At 34.1% G+C, this 17254-nt stretch overlaps 3 protein-coding genes and 2 long non-coding RNA genes across 5 annotated transcripts; 3 read left to right on the top strand and 2 right to left on the bottom strand.

Annotated features, from left to right (window-relative positions):
* Positions 1 to 666: 666 nt before the first annotated feature.
* Positions 667 to 6123, top strand: PSR (bifunctional arginine demethylase and lysyl-hydroxylase PSR). Its single transcript, XM_028184675.2, has 3 exons — positions 667 to 1282; positions 1722 to 2425; positions 3887 to 6123. Exons 1-3 carry the CDS (start codon positions 1210 to 1212, stop codon positions 4268 to 4270), a joined length of 1161 nt encoding a protein of 386 aa, XP_028040476.2. The 5' UTR covers positions 667 to 1209; the 3' UTR covers positions 4271 to 6123.
* Positions 6124 to 7255: 1132 nt separating this feature from the next.
* LOC149503045 (uncharacterized) lies at positions 7256 to 9040 on the bottom strand. The gene has a single exon (XM_089727980.1). It carries the CDS (start codon positions 8731 to 8733, stop codon positions 7792 to 7794), a length of 942 nt encoding a protein of 313 aa, XP_089584106.1. The 5' UTR covers positions 8734 to 9040; the 3' UTR covers positions 7256 to 7791.
* A 2460-nt stretch (positions 9041 to 11500) lies between these two features.
* On the top strand, positions 11501 to 12168 carry LOC149503044 (uncharacterized). Its single transcript, XR_016323188.1, has 2 exons — positions 11501 to 11771; positions 12101 to 12168. It is a non-coding gene; the product is annotated as an uncharacterized LOC149503044 (long non-coding RNA).
* Positions 12169 to 12248: 80 nt separating this feature from the next.
* Positions 12249 to 13198, bottom strand: LOC149503043 (uncharacterized). The gene is made up of 2 exons (XR_016323189.1): positions 12941 to 13198; positions 12249 to 12758 (listed from the first exon to the last, which is right to left on the bottom strand). It is a non-coding gene; the product is annotated as an uncharacterized LOC149503043 (long non-coding RNA).
* Positions 13199 to 14767: 1569 nt separating this feature from the next.
* Positions 14768 to 16263, top strand: COX5A (Cytochrome c oxidase subunit 5A). Its single transcript, XM_028184673.2, has 2 exons — positions 14768 to 15219; positions 15789 to 16263. The coding sequence occupies exons 1-2, from the start codon at positions 15086 to 15088 to the stop codon at positions 16108 to 16110; spliced, it is 456 nt and encodes a 151-aa protein (XP_028040474.1). The 5' UTR covers positions 14768 to 15085; the 3' UTR covers positions 16111 to 16263.
* Positions 16264 to 17254: the final 991 nt, after the last annotated feature.

Genomic DNA, 17254 nt, shown 5'->3' with positions numbered 1-17254 from the left:
TAAAAATCATAGAAAGAACATCAATAAAACGACAGGGTTTTCAACACTGCGACTTCAACAAACTAGTTTAAAGAGTACGACAGGTGAGTTTTCGTTTATCACGTTTATTATTTACGTCTACATTTTTTGTTGAAGTATTGTTGAAGTTTTCAATATTTTTTTGATCTACATGAGAAATAATTAGACAGTATAAACGCACTTGTTAACAAAACGCTAGTAAATACGGCCATTGCCAGCTAACTGACAAAACCGACGCATGCGCAATGTGGGGGTGAGGTGATGGTTTGCTTAGTAGATATAAAATAATTAATAATTGGGAATTTAATTGTTTTTTATGATCGAAAAATCACTAACAGTGGTCGAACAAACGATAATTGATTAAAGTTAATTAATCTGAGCGATAAAAATAAAGATATCTAGTAAAGGAGGCCAACTGAAGGATGATTTCACTTGTTTAATTAATTATAAATAAATAAAAGACGAACAAACATTTTTTACATTCGAACATTAACGAACAAACGACGAACAAATAATTAAAAATTAAAAAATCCGAAAATCAAAAAAAGTGGGGCTAAATTCAGTGACCCACATTATTCACATACCATGTGTCTCAAATATTAAGTGTATAATCTATGACAATGTATAATCATCTCTAATCTATGGACTTTTTGGCGGGAATGCGAGGAGTGAAGTTGTGTGATTTGTTTTATTTTGTCTATTTAGTGTTTTTTCAAGTTTAAATGTGTAATAACGGTGGTTTATTAACTGTTTAATATCTGTGAAAGTGCACAAATGTGGGAAAATGAAATAAAGCCGCTGGACATTACTTCTCGGGATCCTCCAAAAAGTCCACTGAAAAAATCTCAGTAAATGACCACCATTTTACTGAGATTATATTTCATCCCATATCATCTCGTCATTTAATTTCATCCCAGTTGATTAATGTCTCAAATTAATCATATTTGTTGCATTTCACTCCATTTTATCCTTTTTCATAAAAATAAGAATAAAAACTAAAATAAGACAGGACTTAAAGACCTTAGTTACCAGGTCATAAAATCCCTTAAAAAAATAATCTCTAATCTATTCTCTCTGTAATCTGTGTACATAGCCCTCTCAATCTAAAGATAATCGCTGCATAAATTCTTCAAATAGTACTTATTTGAACAGCAAACCAATTAATAAATTATACTAAAACTTGCTCATAGAATGGACAGTGAATATAAACTGTCTCACAAAACTAAGAAACGAATTAAAGAAGCGAAAAGAAAAGCCAGACCCGGTATGTGTTAATTACCACATAATGTAAATTATGAATTAGTACATATTTAAAATGGAAACTTAGAATTGTAACTTCAACACCTACATAATATTTCAAATCCAAGCTTCACCTATTATTTTGTTTTTGTTTATAATCATGGATTCGAGAACAATCTCTAGAAAGTTTGTAACAACGGCCCTGAAATTAATATGCACTGCTTTTTACACATTGAATCGTAATAAGTCATGTAAAATCCTTTCTATGCACTTAAAACATAGGTAATAAAAAAAGGTCCGCTGGAAAAATTCAACATTCTTATTAATGGTACTACAGGATGCAGACAAATTACACTGCCATGTTTGAATAATGTTTCATCAAGGATTGCTATGATGGTTATCTGTTTAATTATGCTTATACATTGATAAAGGCAAAACAATTACAGTTTAAATTTCAATTTCAGAATTAGTCGATAAACATCAGTGGACCATACTAAAATGCCACAACAACTTTACTGAGTTCCTCCAGTGCAAGGACAATGTTGACCGAATTAGTGCTATTCAAGTCACACCTGAAGAATTCATTGAGAAATATGAGAAAATATATAAACCTGTAGTCATAACTGATGTGCAAACTAACTGGAAAGCAAATTACAAGTGGACTTTAGACCGACTTGTTAAAAAATATCGGAATCAAAAATTCAAGTGTGGCGAAGACAATGATGGCTATAGTGTTAAGATGAAAATGAAGTATTATGTAGAATATATGAGAACCACCATTGATGATAGTCCACTGTATATTTTTGATAGCAGTTTTGGGGAGCACCCAAGAAGAAAAAAACTCCTAGAGGACTATGATGTTCCTTTATATTTTAGGGATGACTTGTTTAAATATTGTGGTGAAGAGAGGAGACCACCTTATCGCTGGTTTGTCATGGGTCCCCAAAGATCTGGGACTGGGATTCATATTGATCCTTTAGGGACTAGTGCTTGGAATGCTTTAGTTTTTGGACATAAAAGATGGTGCCTGTTCCCAACTCAGACTCCAAGGGAAATGATTAAAGTGACAGGGGCTATGGGGGGAAAACAAAGGGACGAAGCTATAACATGGTTTAAATTAATTTATCCAAAGACTCAGTTGGACACTTGGCCGAAAGAGTATCAACCGGTTAGTGTTACTACACAGTTATAATCAGACTATAATTTTCAAAAAACAAATTAAATTATGTATGTAATGTATGGTAGTAGGAGATTTGAAGGGTGGGGCAGCCTTTATAACTATACTTGAGACCTTAGAACTTGTCTCAAGGTGGGTGGTGCATTTGCGTTGTGGATGTCTATGGGTTCCAGTAACCACTTAACACCAGGTGGGCTGTGAGCTCGTTCACCCATCTAAGCAATAAAAAAAAAGAGTAGTTATGGGTTTTTAACACTTTATCAATTGCCAGCCAACAACTTTTGATTGCTATTGTTCATAGATTTTTTGCCTATAAATTGGCTCTCGACTACTTTCTTTAGATATTAACTGTATTTTGTTATTTTAGTAGCTGTATGCCAACCTCTCCTCACAGTGTTCAAAATTAATAAAAAAGTAAACCTCTGTATTCAGTGTAACCATCTACTATTTAAACCTTTAATATGAGCAATTGGTCTTAGTTCTGTAAACTATACTTGGGTCGGATGCTTTATTTCTTGAAATTATGAATATATTTTTCGGATAAAGGCTATCTAAAGGAAGTCAGCTAGCCAACTAGGATCAATATTGGTCAATATTACTTTTTACTCAATAGTGAGTAATATGAATGTAGCACTGACAACCTACATTAGTAGATGACTTTCAAGTATTAAACTTATAGTCCCCATTGGTGTGATTCTCAAGCACCCTCTTGCTGCCATCCCTGCTAGCCTCTAGAAACACCATAGTATTTCCTGGGTATATCCCACATACAATACACAGAGTACATTGTGGATCTTGTCCATTAGACTATCTGGCTATAGCAAATAATATCTATCATTGTGCTACAGAGGGGTTTTAAGGGAGCCTTGTTGATTTTTTTTATCTAGATGGCTGCTTACACATTAGGGATGAGAAAATCCCTAAAAATATCTATAACTCCCCATTGGTGCAGATAATGGCCCACCTCATTTAATCGCTAGTGGCAACTTAAAGAGCAAGGGTATTCAGTGGGCATCATCCTCCAGTTCAGAGTCCATGCTAGGAAAAAATCTTTCTCATTGTCTGTCTTTTGAAACCATCTGGCTTTAGTAATAAGACCAGTTTATGATTAGGTTGTGCACTCAGGATAATTTTCATTTTGCTTATCTTACTAAAAGCTCTGTCTGAAACTTCCGGGCTGGAAAGTCTGTCAATTTAATTTAAAATGCTCCATGTCAAGTTAACTTAAAATTAGAAAATCCGATGCTTACTGTGAGAACTTAACAATTGTAATAAATCATTTTCTTTCATTATTTAATTAAGTCTTTTTAAGAACACTTATCCATGCAAGACGATGCAATACAGATATTGAGTTTATTTGTCAATTAGAATAGCTTGTGAATGATATGAAATGTTGCTTTAAACATTTTCTTTTATATAATTTGAATGGCTTATTTTTCATTTTATATTCAGGTGGAGATACTTCAAAGACCTGGGGATACGGTGTTTGTGCCTGGAGGCTGGTGGCATGTGGTCTTGAACTTAGATGACACAGTAGCCATCACCCAAAACTTCTGCAGTCGCACCAACTTCCCGGTAGTGTGGCATAAGTCCGTCCGAGGTCGACCAAAGCTCTCCAAAAAATGGCTCAAGGTGTTGGAAGCCAAAGAACCTGACTTATATAAGATAGCAAGCAGTGTTGACGTCAACCAGAGTACTGGAGTGGCGTCAGACAGTTCATCTAACAGCAGTTCTTCAAGCAGTGATAGTGACACTAGCTCTTCAGATAGTTCAGAAGAAGATAGCGGCCAGGAAAGCATCACTGCCCACAAGAAAAAGCGGAGAAAGAAGCTTTGAGTATACGAAAACAATTACTAACTTCATCAGAACCAGACCTAATCATTTAATTAGTTAATCACAGAAGTGTTGATCTTTGCAAAATTATATGTATACTAATTATTTCATTAGCTTTTAATATTTTTTTTATTGCTTGTATGTGTGTACGAGCTCACAGCCCACCTGGGGTTAAGTGGTTACTGGAGCCCATATACATCTACAACGTAAATGCGCCACACACCTTGAGATATCAGTTCTGAGGTCTCAGTATAGTTACAATGACTGCCCCACCATTCAAACCGAAACGCATTACTGCTTTACGGCAGAAATGGGCAGGGCGGTGGTACCCGTGCGGACACATAGGTCCTACCACCAGTAATTACGCAAATTATAATTTTGTGGGTTTGATTTTTATTACACGATGTTATTCCTTCACCGTGGAAGTCAGTCGTGAACATTTGTTAATTACGTATTTCATTAGAAAAATTAGTACCCGCCTGCGGGATTCGAACACCGGTGCATCGGTACATACGAATGCAACGGATGTCTTATCCTTTAGGCCACGACGACTTACAAGACATTTTAAACTGTGGTGATTGTGTGGCTCGTAACTGGCTCGCTTGTTGGCAGGATGCCGGGTATACTTTCGGCAACAGTAAGTTGATGCTTAAAACTACATTATTATGGAATATTTTTTAAATCAATTGAAGGTATTACTTATTCAGAGTACTATTAATATTCCGACGTATTTCTATGAAATTCTATTTCTACTGCAGTGGCTGGAAAAAAGAACATTCATTAATCTAGTGATACTTGATAAACAGTAGACGATGGTAAATGTAGACGATGCTAATTTAAAAATACCTTGGTTTTAAAAGTAGAAGCCCATAATCGCAAGCAATGCACAGTAACAAACAAATGTAAAAGGTGCAATTGACACAAAAGCAACATCTGAATGTGAACATATACAGGAGACATTGAATTTACATGTACTCTGCAGAAGTCTATTGGGTTCTGGACAAAATACTTATAGGCACTCGAGCATACCGCCCCCCTGATATTAAGTAGTCACTCTCACTCATGGACATCAGGAATGCCGAGGACACGGTTAGGCCGCTGCGTGCTGTACTCCATCACGTCTACAAAACGATATTGTATGCTCTAGTTCTGCCCCACTCCACTATCCACAGTACTATAACGCAGTAGTTTTTCGCTTCGCCTTAGAACACTTCTAATAGTCAGGGCTGAGCTCTAAACCACCTGCCCACTCTCTAGCTTGGTGCCTGACACGTGACTGTTTCCGTGAGACCATGATGTATATTTCTAGTTTCGTTACCGCTGTTGGCTGCGAGACGGCCCTCGGTCGACCGGTTCGGGTGTAACGTTACCAAAGATGCTGCACCGTATTAATTGCAGATTATTAATATGCACTAAATGATTTTTTGGATGAAGTTGTTACTGGTGGCTCTTTTAGCGCTATAAGTGGGCGATGCTCGTTAATAAAGGCTCGGGTGCCTGTCCGATGAAGGGCAGCTGCGCTGTAGATTGAAGATCTGAAAAGATCCGGTGGGAACCTGCGGGCTGGTGCTAAAGACTAAGTGTCAAACTCTTCGATGAGTGTGACCCTGAACTGATGAGCTTTTGCTTACCATAAGTTCTGTTATGGTGAGGGTAGACCTATCAAAAGATGCGCTAATTCTTCGTAGACGACAACTTTGATCGTAGTATTGAAAACAAAATTTAAAATTTGAACATTCATTTTAATTTTATGTTAATTTAAGTTTCATAGTTTCCGATCGTGGCGCATACGACAATACTGACAATTTATAAAATCTAAAATTACTTAAATAAAGTCGATGAATACCTTTTGTAGATATTCTTTTTTTTTTTTAAGCCTACGCTGATAGCCTTGAGAGGCTATTTCAGCTTACCCTAGCGTGTGTAGGTGAGCTCACGGGGCTCAAACCGAAGAGTTGCTAACACTGACCCTAGCAAGAGCAGTGCTTCGCAGAATCTACCACCGGATCGAAAACGCGACCCTCTGAGAAGATCCGGCGAGAAACTCAGTGGGCACGTAGGTATTCCTTACTAAGGAATGAACATTTTTATAATTAAATATGATAATGTAAAATACTTGTACATAGAACACGATAGTGCCTCGTTTTTAGTATTTATAATACAAACATTGATCATTTTATAATGTACCTAATATTAATAGGTTTTAAATGAATAATCGAAGCTCTATAGTAAATACATTTAAAAATAATAATTAATATGCAAACATGTCACGCACACCGTCAGTCTTCATAGGGGCCTATAAATCTCCGATAACTGTGTGCGATGTGAACCAGACCGTTTAGCAGACAGCTACTTCCTCAGTTTGTACAAACTTTTGGAGCTCAGACTGCACCACCTGCCGGCTGTGATCGTTGGATCCCTTAGTCGCTGGGATACAGTACAGTGCCGTTGGTGAACTCGATCAGAACGAAGTTCGAAGATCAAGATTAAAGAATCGATCGTATTGCAAACATGAAACAAAAATAATCACACTTTCGCGGCTGAATTAGGCGGGACTATGTTTCTCCACTAACGTCAGCTGGTGCGAACTCGCATGAGACAATACAAATACAATCGATAATTGTCAACTTGTAACTTATTCTTAAAATTCTGCATTTAATCTTAAGGAGATATGCACTGGCTCAAAAGATCACTGTTATACCCGAGCAATTCGTTTCCTAAATTATAATCGGGAATCATTGTATAATGTTTTCTAAACAGTGAATACTGTTGGAACCATTATTGAACCTAATGTGTACACCACTGCAGCGGGGATTTTTTTTAAATATTCCCAACATGTTGACAAATTATACATGTTACAATAAAAATAGCACTTATTTCAATAGTGCTTAAAGGGCTGTCATCGTTCAATGTTACCCATAAAACCAATGTACCAAGAGTTTGAAGGAAATAGATTCTCAAGGAATAAACCCCAATAAAACAATCTTATTAAAATAATAATGCAATATAATTATTTTTAAATGCTCTTGAATTACAATATAATATAGTAGGCAGGCATTGTTTTATATTGTTGATTTAAATTTGAATTAAATTTGCTCATAACTCATTTGATATCAGAAACACAGCTCCATCTTGAGATCAAAATAGTAAATAATTTCTGACTTAGTCTCCCAGATAGTGCTTCTAGCCTTACAAATATCCATGAGCAAATGTGATCACCACTAGGTGTTCCATTTGCTTTTTGGTTTTCAAAAACAATTAAAAATAGGTCTCCTTGTCTCCCAGCATAGCAATGTATCTGTTGATTAAACCAGTAGACATAAACAGAATAGTGATGTCAAACGGTGTGGCCCAAACAAGCAAAAAGCAACAAGATTGTAATATCTGTTTGTAGTCTGAATTGAGCTTTCAACTTTATTAGAACTAGCTGTTTTGCTAGCTAATACTAGGAGAGCACCATTTGCACTATAACAGTGATGAAATAACAACCATAACTGAATATGTGACATAATTGTGAATTTATGCTATCTAGTATCTATGCTGTGAGGTTCAAGTGTCTTTCTGAAGAATATGTCTTGAGGCTTTGAATGCAACATATTGTTTAAAATGAACTGAGCTTTAAGATATCCAATCGCTGTGTAACTTATAGTATTCTGTTTCATTACTTTACGAAATAGCTTTGGAAGAAGCATATTCTTTATTTGGCACAATTGTAATTTAAACATACAATCTGGGTGCACACTGCTTATTATAGTTTGTACTTTTGTAATGATCTTTTCTAATTTTTTAGAAACTAAAATAGTGACAGGTGGTCCGAATGTCATAAATATCTTGAAAAGTTCCAAAGATATTTCATCTTCCTTGTTTGTCTTGAGTGGTCTGATCAAGATGTAATTCGAATTAGTTTCCACATAAAATAGTAGAAATGGAAACTCATTATTATATAACTGCACATTAAAGATTGAAATTGTCCAAATATTGTCATTTTGTTTTTCGGAGTACAGGGATGTCTCGTCTTGAGTGCACACATTACAGCTCTTTAATAATGTTCTAATGCTGAGTAAAGGGACGGAATACTTTCTTGTTTTCATTTTTATGGCACGAACGTCACCATGGTCAGTTTGAATATGTGCTTGTACAATGACATCAAAACATTGTTCAGCAGATAACACTATTTTTACTCTCCTGCTGCGTTTGTGAAACAAAATTGTTTGGCAATTCTCATTTCGCAATTCGTATTTATCTGACGTTATTTCCTTATTTTTAAGTCGTTCAATAAATAGGTTTAACGACTCGGTAGAGTATAGAGGGGGTTTCCCTTTGATCTCCTTAGCAATTTTCTGTGAGATAAAATACATGTACTGGATTTTCACTTTTTCATAATCAAAATTAACACAACAATTCGAGTTTGGTCTAAGCGTAAGTTTTTCAGATAATATGGCGTTATTTATTGATATGTTTTGCATGGTTTAAATAAACTTCATAAGTTTTATAAAGAGTTGTGACTTTCTACATAAATTAAACTAAACTTAATTATAGTTTACCGTACATCGTACATTGTAGGTATAATAGTACCCTACTTAAATTAATTTATGGTACCGGTAAAATGGGGCGATTAGGGATTGAGAGGCGAATCGGGAAAAAACCGGGAAAATCTTTCGACGCTCAATATAAGTTTTATATTCGTTGCAAAATCTTCCATTTTTTGTAGTTTAATAGTAGAATGTTGAAAGTTCACGAAACAACTCTGAATATGCATGATAATAGCTGCTGACTTATAAAAAATCGCGTTGCAAACTAACTTCCTGTGGTGGTAATTATTTTAGTGCTAGAAACTTTGCTCTCTTTTATTTATTTGATAATAATAGAAGACGACTATGATTTATAAACGTTATTTAGTGTTTGAACCAGCATATATATTAAAGGTAAGTCTCAGTTGTTATTGGTTTTAATGTATTTGATTAAATAAAAATACATGTAAAAATCTGTTGTTTTTGGGGATATTGGGACGTCTTAGGTATAAATAACAACGAAAAAGGGGTCAATTGGGATGAGAATACGTGAAATGGAAACGACCTAAATATAAATAGGTACAGGTTTGTAGGGTTGTCTATGTAGTTATAACAATATTTTTTAAATTTGTTGGTAAAAATCTGGTTTATTCGAAGCGAAATTGGGAATAAGTCTTTAGTTGAAATAGATAAGCAATTTAATATAAGTAAGTCAATTTTGCAGAGACATGTAACAAGATCAATGAAATCTCAAGGTGGACAAAAATGTCTAAGTAATACATAATAAAATATTTAATATTCGTTCAGAGTGGGGGGTATTCATCTGATTAATCCATGGAATAACTGACACACCTAATCTCTTAACCCAGATAGAAATATCAGCCCCTAAGTACTTAACAAGAACGGAGAAATATAAACCGTTTCTAATAAAGCCTACTATATATTATTATGTATAAATAAATAAATATATATATATATATATATTTTGTTGTTAATGCACTGTCGATTGCACCTATAATTGAGGTGATGTCTGCCATGTACTTTTGTCAGTTTTTCAATTTTTTTTATTGATGATCACTTTGTTGGTGCAACTAAATAAATTAATTAATTAAAACTATATATAAAAATAAAAGTAGTGCCAACCCTAGCAAATTTCTCATTTCGTCCCAATTAACCGCAATTTTCGGGTAAATAGGGATTACACCTATTTTTGCATTTTTTGCTTAAACTGGAATGCTAGTTGCTTAATTTTAAATTAGACAACAAAGATGCCCCCAAGACTCAATCATTTTGATCCTGATATAGCATTATATACATCAACAACTACCTTAAAATTGCTCATAAAGTTGGAATTTGTCCCTAATCGCCCCATTATACGGTACCTACCTATCGTACGGTAGTTATTTAACCAGTCCATAGATAAGAATTAAAATTTTATAAGGTTATAAAGTTGTCAAACGACAACTTTTTAACCTCCCTATTACTAAGGTGACTGAAGTTAGCCCCTCAAAAAAATTTTTCTTTCCTGTTTTCTACTTATTTTCTATTAATTCGTTTGTTCATCATTTGTTGTTGATTGTTCACTGTTAATAATTGTTTGTTCTGCATTTATTTATTTAAAAAAAATATTTAAAAATATACCTACAAGTTAGCCCCTCTAATGCAATTTTTAATATTTTTTCATCCTTAATGACTCGTAAATATTAATTTTCGATTGTTCTTATATAAAATACGTTTGTTCTCTTTCGAAATTACTCATTTTTTGTTTAATTAACTATTTGTATTAGTTGAATAAATGTATGTAAAATATGTGTACTGCGCATGCGTCAACTATATTGCCTCAACCTTCTACGCGGTTTTAATCGTGAAAAAAAACAATTATAAATCCTGAAGGATCAATTAATTGATATACAGTTTAATTAAAAAAATTAAAAAATAAATAAATGAAATAATGTGCATTCGCGTAAAGTTAAACCAAATACATTTTTTCCATCCTCTTACCTATCGTATTAAAATGTTATTTTACTAATGTTAGGAATATAATTTCGACTGTGTAAAAAAGTTATTATAATATATACCTACATTATCTCTTGAAAGATAAATAATGAACATATTTACTTATTTGTTTATATTAACTATGTGAACTCCCTATCTTTTTTATACCTTCATAACGATAAGGATGGAAAAAATGTATTTGGTCTAACTTAACGCCAATGCACATTATTTCATTTATTTATTTTTTAATTTTTTTAATTAAACTGTATACCAATTAATTGCTCCTTCAGGATTTATATTTGTTTTATTTTTCACGATTAAACCCGCGTAGAAAGTTTAGGCATTATAGTTGACGCATGCGCAGTACACATATTTTGCATACATTTATTCAACTAATAAAAATAGTAAATTAAACAAAAAACGAGTAATTTCGAAAGAGAACAAAAGTGTTTTATATAAGAACAATCGAAAATTAATATTTACGAATCATTAAGGATGAAAAAATATTAAAAATTGCATTAGAGGGGCTAACTTGTAGGTATATTTTTAAATATTTTTTTTAAATAAATAAATGCAGAACAAACAATTATTAACAGTGAACAATCATGAACAAATGATGAACAAACGAATTAATAGAAAATAAGTATAAAATAGGAAAAAAAAAAATTGTTGAGGGGCTAACTTCATTCACCTCTATTACTATCTATTTTAATGGGGTTGGCAACTGTCAAAGTGGCGCTGGTGTGCATACTGCATTGTTCCCTTAACATTCAATATTTGTATTGGAATTTTTGATTAAAAATTATTTTAAGCACAATGACGCGTTGTTTTGTACCAGTATGCTCAGAAATTGGAGTACATCAATTCCCGAAGGACAAGAAAATTAGAAGACTGTTGTTAAAGGCCATTTGACGCGAAAAAAGTACTCCCACAAAGTTCGAGGTTATGTCGTAAACACTTTGTGGAATCTGACTATGAAAACATTAGTAAATACACAGGTATGCTTCTTTCTGTCAAATATTTATAATGCATGACTAGGTGTAGCACACATCTTTGTTCTCTTATTAAAAAAATCCAATAATAATTAGTTAGGCATACTATTAGTTGCTAACAAATTTTGCAAGTAGATTTATGCTGTAAGGAACCTTTTAACAAACACAAAATCAGACTGGAGGAAACACATTCCTCATGAGCTGTTGTTCATTATCAGCTGTTACTATTGAAAGTTCTATCTAAATCGCTGCATCCATTGCAATAACAAATATTTTGAAACTATGGTCAGGTTTCCTTGTGATAGTATATTTAAATGTTATTCTTTGTGTTGTAGGTGTCAAACATTAACATAAATATCTGAAGAAAGGTGCTGTACCATCTATATTTTCATGGAATATGAAACCAGTTTCTGAAGAAACAAAAAGTAGAGAAGTTACATAAGTAATATTAGAGAAGGAATTGTCAATAAAAATAATTAAAAATATTCCTGATTTTTTATTTCGACAAGTGTGTATAGTTATAATACAGATGTTTTTCATACAATGCTTCTTTGAAAATATTTTCATAAAAGATATCTAATTTATTTAACATATTATTTATAAAATTATTGTCTTTTTCAACATAAATCACTTTGATGTCCTTGTAGGTGTAAATGACCAAGTGCAGTATGTTTTGCCTGAGCAGTATAACTGTCCTTGGATTTGATAATAATATGGGCAGGTTTTTTTTTGAGACAATATCCCGTTACATTGTTCTAAGTAAGGCACCGTTGTTATATTTATTTCATGTTTTCTGCTAGCGTATGGACATTTCACTTCAATTATAGCTTCTTCGCCCAACACACCATCAGGAGATGCAGCAAGATATGGGCGCTCTTGGCTATTGAAAATGCCACATGGTTCCACTAGCAAATCATATATATTAGCATATTTTGCTAGAGCATTTTTTTTCATTTTGTTTCAAAATTAAAATTTTGGTCATGTAGCTCTAATCTGAAAAAAAGCAAAATAATACATTAGTTGGTAGGTAATGTGTGTAATATGAGCAATTCTTTTTGCACATGCTACAAGGAATAAAGTTCCTAAGGTACACAATTTAATATTATTATTATAATAGCTACCGGAAACAGTTTGAGAGAAGTTTTTTAAGTTAAAATAAAACATCAACATTGTACCTTTCGACAAAATCCACTTTTTTTTCTTCGTAAAGATGCAACACGTTTTCTCAACTCCTCCTTTAATTCTTTAACTATCCAGTTGGAATACATGTTGTAAAACTGTTTAGCACTACTTAGAAAGTAATAAGAACCGTATCAAAGTCACAAAATGCCGAAATATCACGAACGCAAAACACACAAAATGGCGGCTCTCTGTGACAAGGGAACAAGCTACGCTGGCGACATCTGAGAAAAGCTTTAACCGGCCAACCCCATTGTGTTGCTGGCTAAAGTCCGTAACACACTACCGCAACGCACCTTAAGGTAGGTGCACTGCACCATTTGAATCACTGTCACTTGAAAGTGATTCAAATTTTAAACTTATCAAGGGATCCCGTAATAAAAAAAACCTTCAGAACGTTTATTTAATTACAAACTTCATTCCTTGTGACTTCCTCTTGTGACTTAATTTAACGAATTTACAATTTTTACTTGCTACGGAATAAAAAACTATTTTATTTAAATAGTTCCGAAGAGAGATTTTGTCGGTAACCTTTTTCCCGAAATATCTAAACAGAATGTCTCAATATGTTTTGATGACACATTTTATTAAGAGATATTTATGATTAGTGTTATAGATTCATGATCAATAGATTCCGGATTTTCGATCGATTTTTCGGATGAGTGCGCCATAATGAATTTAAATATATATATTTTAGATAATATTTTGGGGCATCGACTTTCTTGAGACCCTATAAAATATGTTTTAATTATTATTTCTGTATGTTTTAAGCGGGGTAGGATGATAAAATAAGAAATTTTATATAAACGATTGTTTGTTGTTGTTAAATCGATATTAAAGTCAATAAATAATGTACAACCCAAAACAGACGGCTGAACTGACGTGACAATGACATTTGGTGCGCCATGTTTAGCGAATTTTCGGCCTCATTAGACATTTAAGGCTTCGTCAAACAGAACGCGTAATTAGCGCGCGTCAGAGCGCTAAACTAACGCTGCGCTATGACGCCGAGATGTGTTGTACTACTATGGTAACATACCGTCAAACAGAGCGCCAGCGCTATAGCGCTTATATGTTACCATAGTAGTACAACACATCTCGGCGTCATAGCGTAGCGCTCTGACGCGCGCTAATTACACGTTCTGTTTGACGAAGCCTTTACGTATATTCATGTTTCATTTTATGTACGCACTGAAATACTGTTATATTGTTTTCCTGCGAGTTACAGTGCTGAGTAAGAACGAGATAAATATATGTTTATGTGTGTGCCTTCAAAATGGGTGCTATTTATATAAGCAATTGTACGAATAGAACAATATGTCGTGTCCTACTATATAGGTCTATGGGCCGCACCGATACTTATCAACTCCATGGCCGCACCCTTCTCAAACATAAGTGTATAATCTATGTTCTCAAATATTAAGTGTAGATATAATCTGGCTCACTGAATTTGGTCTCCCATTTTTGATTATCGGATTTTTTAAATTTTTTATTATTTGTTCGTTAATGTTCGAACGTAAAAATTGTTTGTTCGTCTTTTATTTATTTATAATTAATTAAACAAAATTAAATGATCACCCTTAAGTTGACCCGTTTACTAGACATCTTTATTTTTATCGCTTAGATTAAAATATTTTGATCAACTATCATAAAAACAATTAAATTCCCAATTAATAATTAATTTATATCTAATAAGCAAACCATCACCTTTTACTGGTGGTAGGACCTCTTGTGAGTTCGCACGGGTAGGTGCCACCACTCCGCCTATCTCTACCGTGAAGCAGTAATGCGTTTCGGTTTGAAGGGTGGGGCAGCCGTGAGACCTTAGAACTTATATCTCAAGGTGGGTGGCGCATTTACGTTGTAGATGTCTATGGGCTCCAGTAACCACTTAATATCAAGTGGGCTGTGAGCTCGTCTACACATCTAAGCAACAAAAAAAAAAACGCCTACGTTGCGCATTAAATATAAAAAAAATGCGGAAATGAAAAAAAAGGGGACCAAATTCAGTAAGCCATATAATCTACAAGGCTAATCTAACCTCAAAAAAAAAACGTGTATAATCTATGCACTGGGCAGCCATTTGTAATATTTCCCATTCGTTGCCAATTGATTGAGTACAAAAAAAATATTTGGCGAAAATGTTGAAATCCGCATCAGGTGCGTTTGCAAATGTCCTTAAAAGATCATTAGTTCCTGCCGTAAGGGTCAGCGCTGTATCTGTACGGAGATCACACGGAGGTCCAGTGGAAAGTGACGAAGAATTCGATAACAGGTTAGTAGATAGTTCGATACCTAGTCATTATGTAATTGCAACTGCAAAATAGAAAAATGTAGCTGGCTCTATTATTTACATGATTATACTAGCAGAAAGAAACATCACCGTTAAATAGTCAATAGAATAGAAGTCAAACTTGTAAACAAAAAATGTCCATTTCTTATCAAATGTATGCTAAAAGGGCTCCAATGTTAACAAAAGTAAGTAGAAATAAATCCTGCTCCAGTTTTGCCCTTATACAAAACTTGTCATTTTTATGCCTGACCAAACGAGTGTGTCGAATTATTAGAAAACCATCCATATTAGTTTTTTTAAGCATACAGTATCATTTAAGATAAATTCGTTACTTGAAAATTACAAACCTTAAATAAAAAAGTATAATTGAAAATGTAACTAATTTTCACACTTCATACAGTTGTTCAATACTGAAGATCACATAACAATCTCTTCATGCTTCACTTGAAAACTCATAAAATTTGAGAATGAATAGTAAAACAATTATCAACTATGTCTATAATTATCTATGATTTAAAAACTGAAAATCCAATATGAACATTGTCTTACAGATATGAAGCATATTTCAACAGAAAAGACATTGATGGTTGGGAAATCCGCAAAGGAATGAATGACCTCTGTGGTATGGATCTCGTTCCCGACCCAAAGATTATCAAAGCTGCCCTTCATGCATGCAGACGAGTCAATGATTATGCCCTTGCAGTCAGGTTTATAGAAGCCTGCAAAGACAAATGTGGAAACAAAGTGAATGAAATCTACCCATACATCATTCAAGAGATCAAGCCTACTCTCACCGAACTGGGTATTGACACACCTGAGGAGCTTGGCTACGATAAGCCAGAACTCGCTTTAGAAAGTGTTTACCACATGTAAAGCTGTTGACTTATGCTGTAGTAAAATTAAAAAATAGTTTTTTTGTTGTTAACTTTTATTTTACATTTGTGTTGTTATAAAGAGCAGAGTATTTCAGAGCTACCGCTTTAAACAACTATTCTGATGTAGAAATACACTTACATTGGATTTGTATATTTTGGGTTTTATTGTGAATTCCTGTATCTCTTTAAATTATATTATTTAACAACCTAATTTAAAAGGCTTTATAATAAAATGAAAGTGCTATCCCAAAGAAAAACTTACCATCTCTATGTTATAGATTATTAAATTACTCAGGAGTAAAGATCAGGTTACAGATAACTATGTAACTTTAAACAGTTGTATCATTTTTAAATATAAAAACAAGCTGGATTAGCCCCTAAGGCTACCAGCGAATAGGTAGGTAAAGAGGAATAAAAATAAAGTAGCCAATTTGACAATTCAACTTAAATTTTGAATCCAGAATGTAGGCTTGTTTGCTCAATTTTGTTAAGCTTATAACAATTTTCCAAGCAAATAGTAAATAAAAATTAAACCCATAAAATTCATAAGATTGCTTATTAGTCAATTAGTCAATAGCCCTGGAAGGCAGACGATCATAATAATCACCTTATAGTATAGTCAGATGCTCATGCCCAATGCTAGGGAATTCTGGGCCACTAGCTACTGCATAAGACTTATTAAAAACGCGTTTGAAGAAGGATGTTTTAAAGTGTTAAGGAGACTAGAAGAGTTAATTCCAGAGCAAAGAGGTAAGTGGCTGTAGTTGAAACTGGGCGTGCGTCGGGACACCTGGTGTACGTCACCAGACCGAAAGATGCGGTCGAATTTTAAATGAATTGTATTGAGACTGCTCCGCCGTTCAAACAGCAAAGTGTTAGTTTCCGCAATGGAAATAGGCAGGATGACGACATATTCTGCCGCCTATTTCTGCCGTGAAGCAGTAATGCGTTTCGATTTGAAGGGCGGGGCAGCCATTGTAACTATACTGAGAACTTAGAACTTATATCTCAAGGTGGGTGGCGCATGTACGTTGTAGATATCTATGGGCTCCAGTAATGGCTTAACACCAGGTGGGCTGTGAGATCGTTCACCCACCTAAGCAATAAAAAAAAACTGCCTGTGCGAGTCTACAATACGGTTT

This window comes from Bombyx mandarina, chromosome 05 (genome assembly GCF_030267445.1).
Source record: "Bombyx mandarina strain Sakado chromosome 05, ASM3026744v2".
Lineage (NCBI taxonomy): Eukaryota > Metazoa > Arthropoda > Insecta > Lepidoptera > Bombycidae > Bombyx > Bombyx mandarina.
This window is presented reverse-complemented; position numbering and strand designations above follow the sequence as displayed.

Excerpts from the sequence above, each read along its gene's own strand:
- PSR (XM_028184675.2), top strand. The coding sequence starts at position 1,210 with ATGGACAGTGAATATAAACTGTCTCACAAAACTAAGAAACGAATTAAA. Across the intron at positions 1,283-1,721 it reads GAAAAGAAAAGCCAGACCCG|AATTAGTCGATAAACATCAG; the intron begins GTATGTGTTAAT and ends TTTCAATTTCAG. Across the intron at positions 2,426-3,886 it reads GGCCGAAAGAGTATCAACCG|GTGGAGATACTTCAAAGACC; the intron begins GTTAGTGTTACT and ends TTTTATATTCAG.
- LOC149503045 (XM_089727980.1), bottom strand. The coding sequence starts at position 8,733 with ATGCAAAACATATCAATAAATAACGCCATATTATCTGAAAAACTTACG.
- COX5A (XM_028184673.2), top strand. The coding sequence starts at position 15,086 with ATGTTGAAATCCGCATCAGGTGCGTTTGCAAATGTCCTTAAAAGATCA. Across the intron at positions 15,220-15,788 it reads GACGAAGAATTCGATAACAG|ATATGAAGCATATTTCAACA; the intron begins GTTAGTAGATAG and ends ATTGTCTTACAG.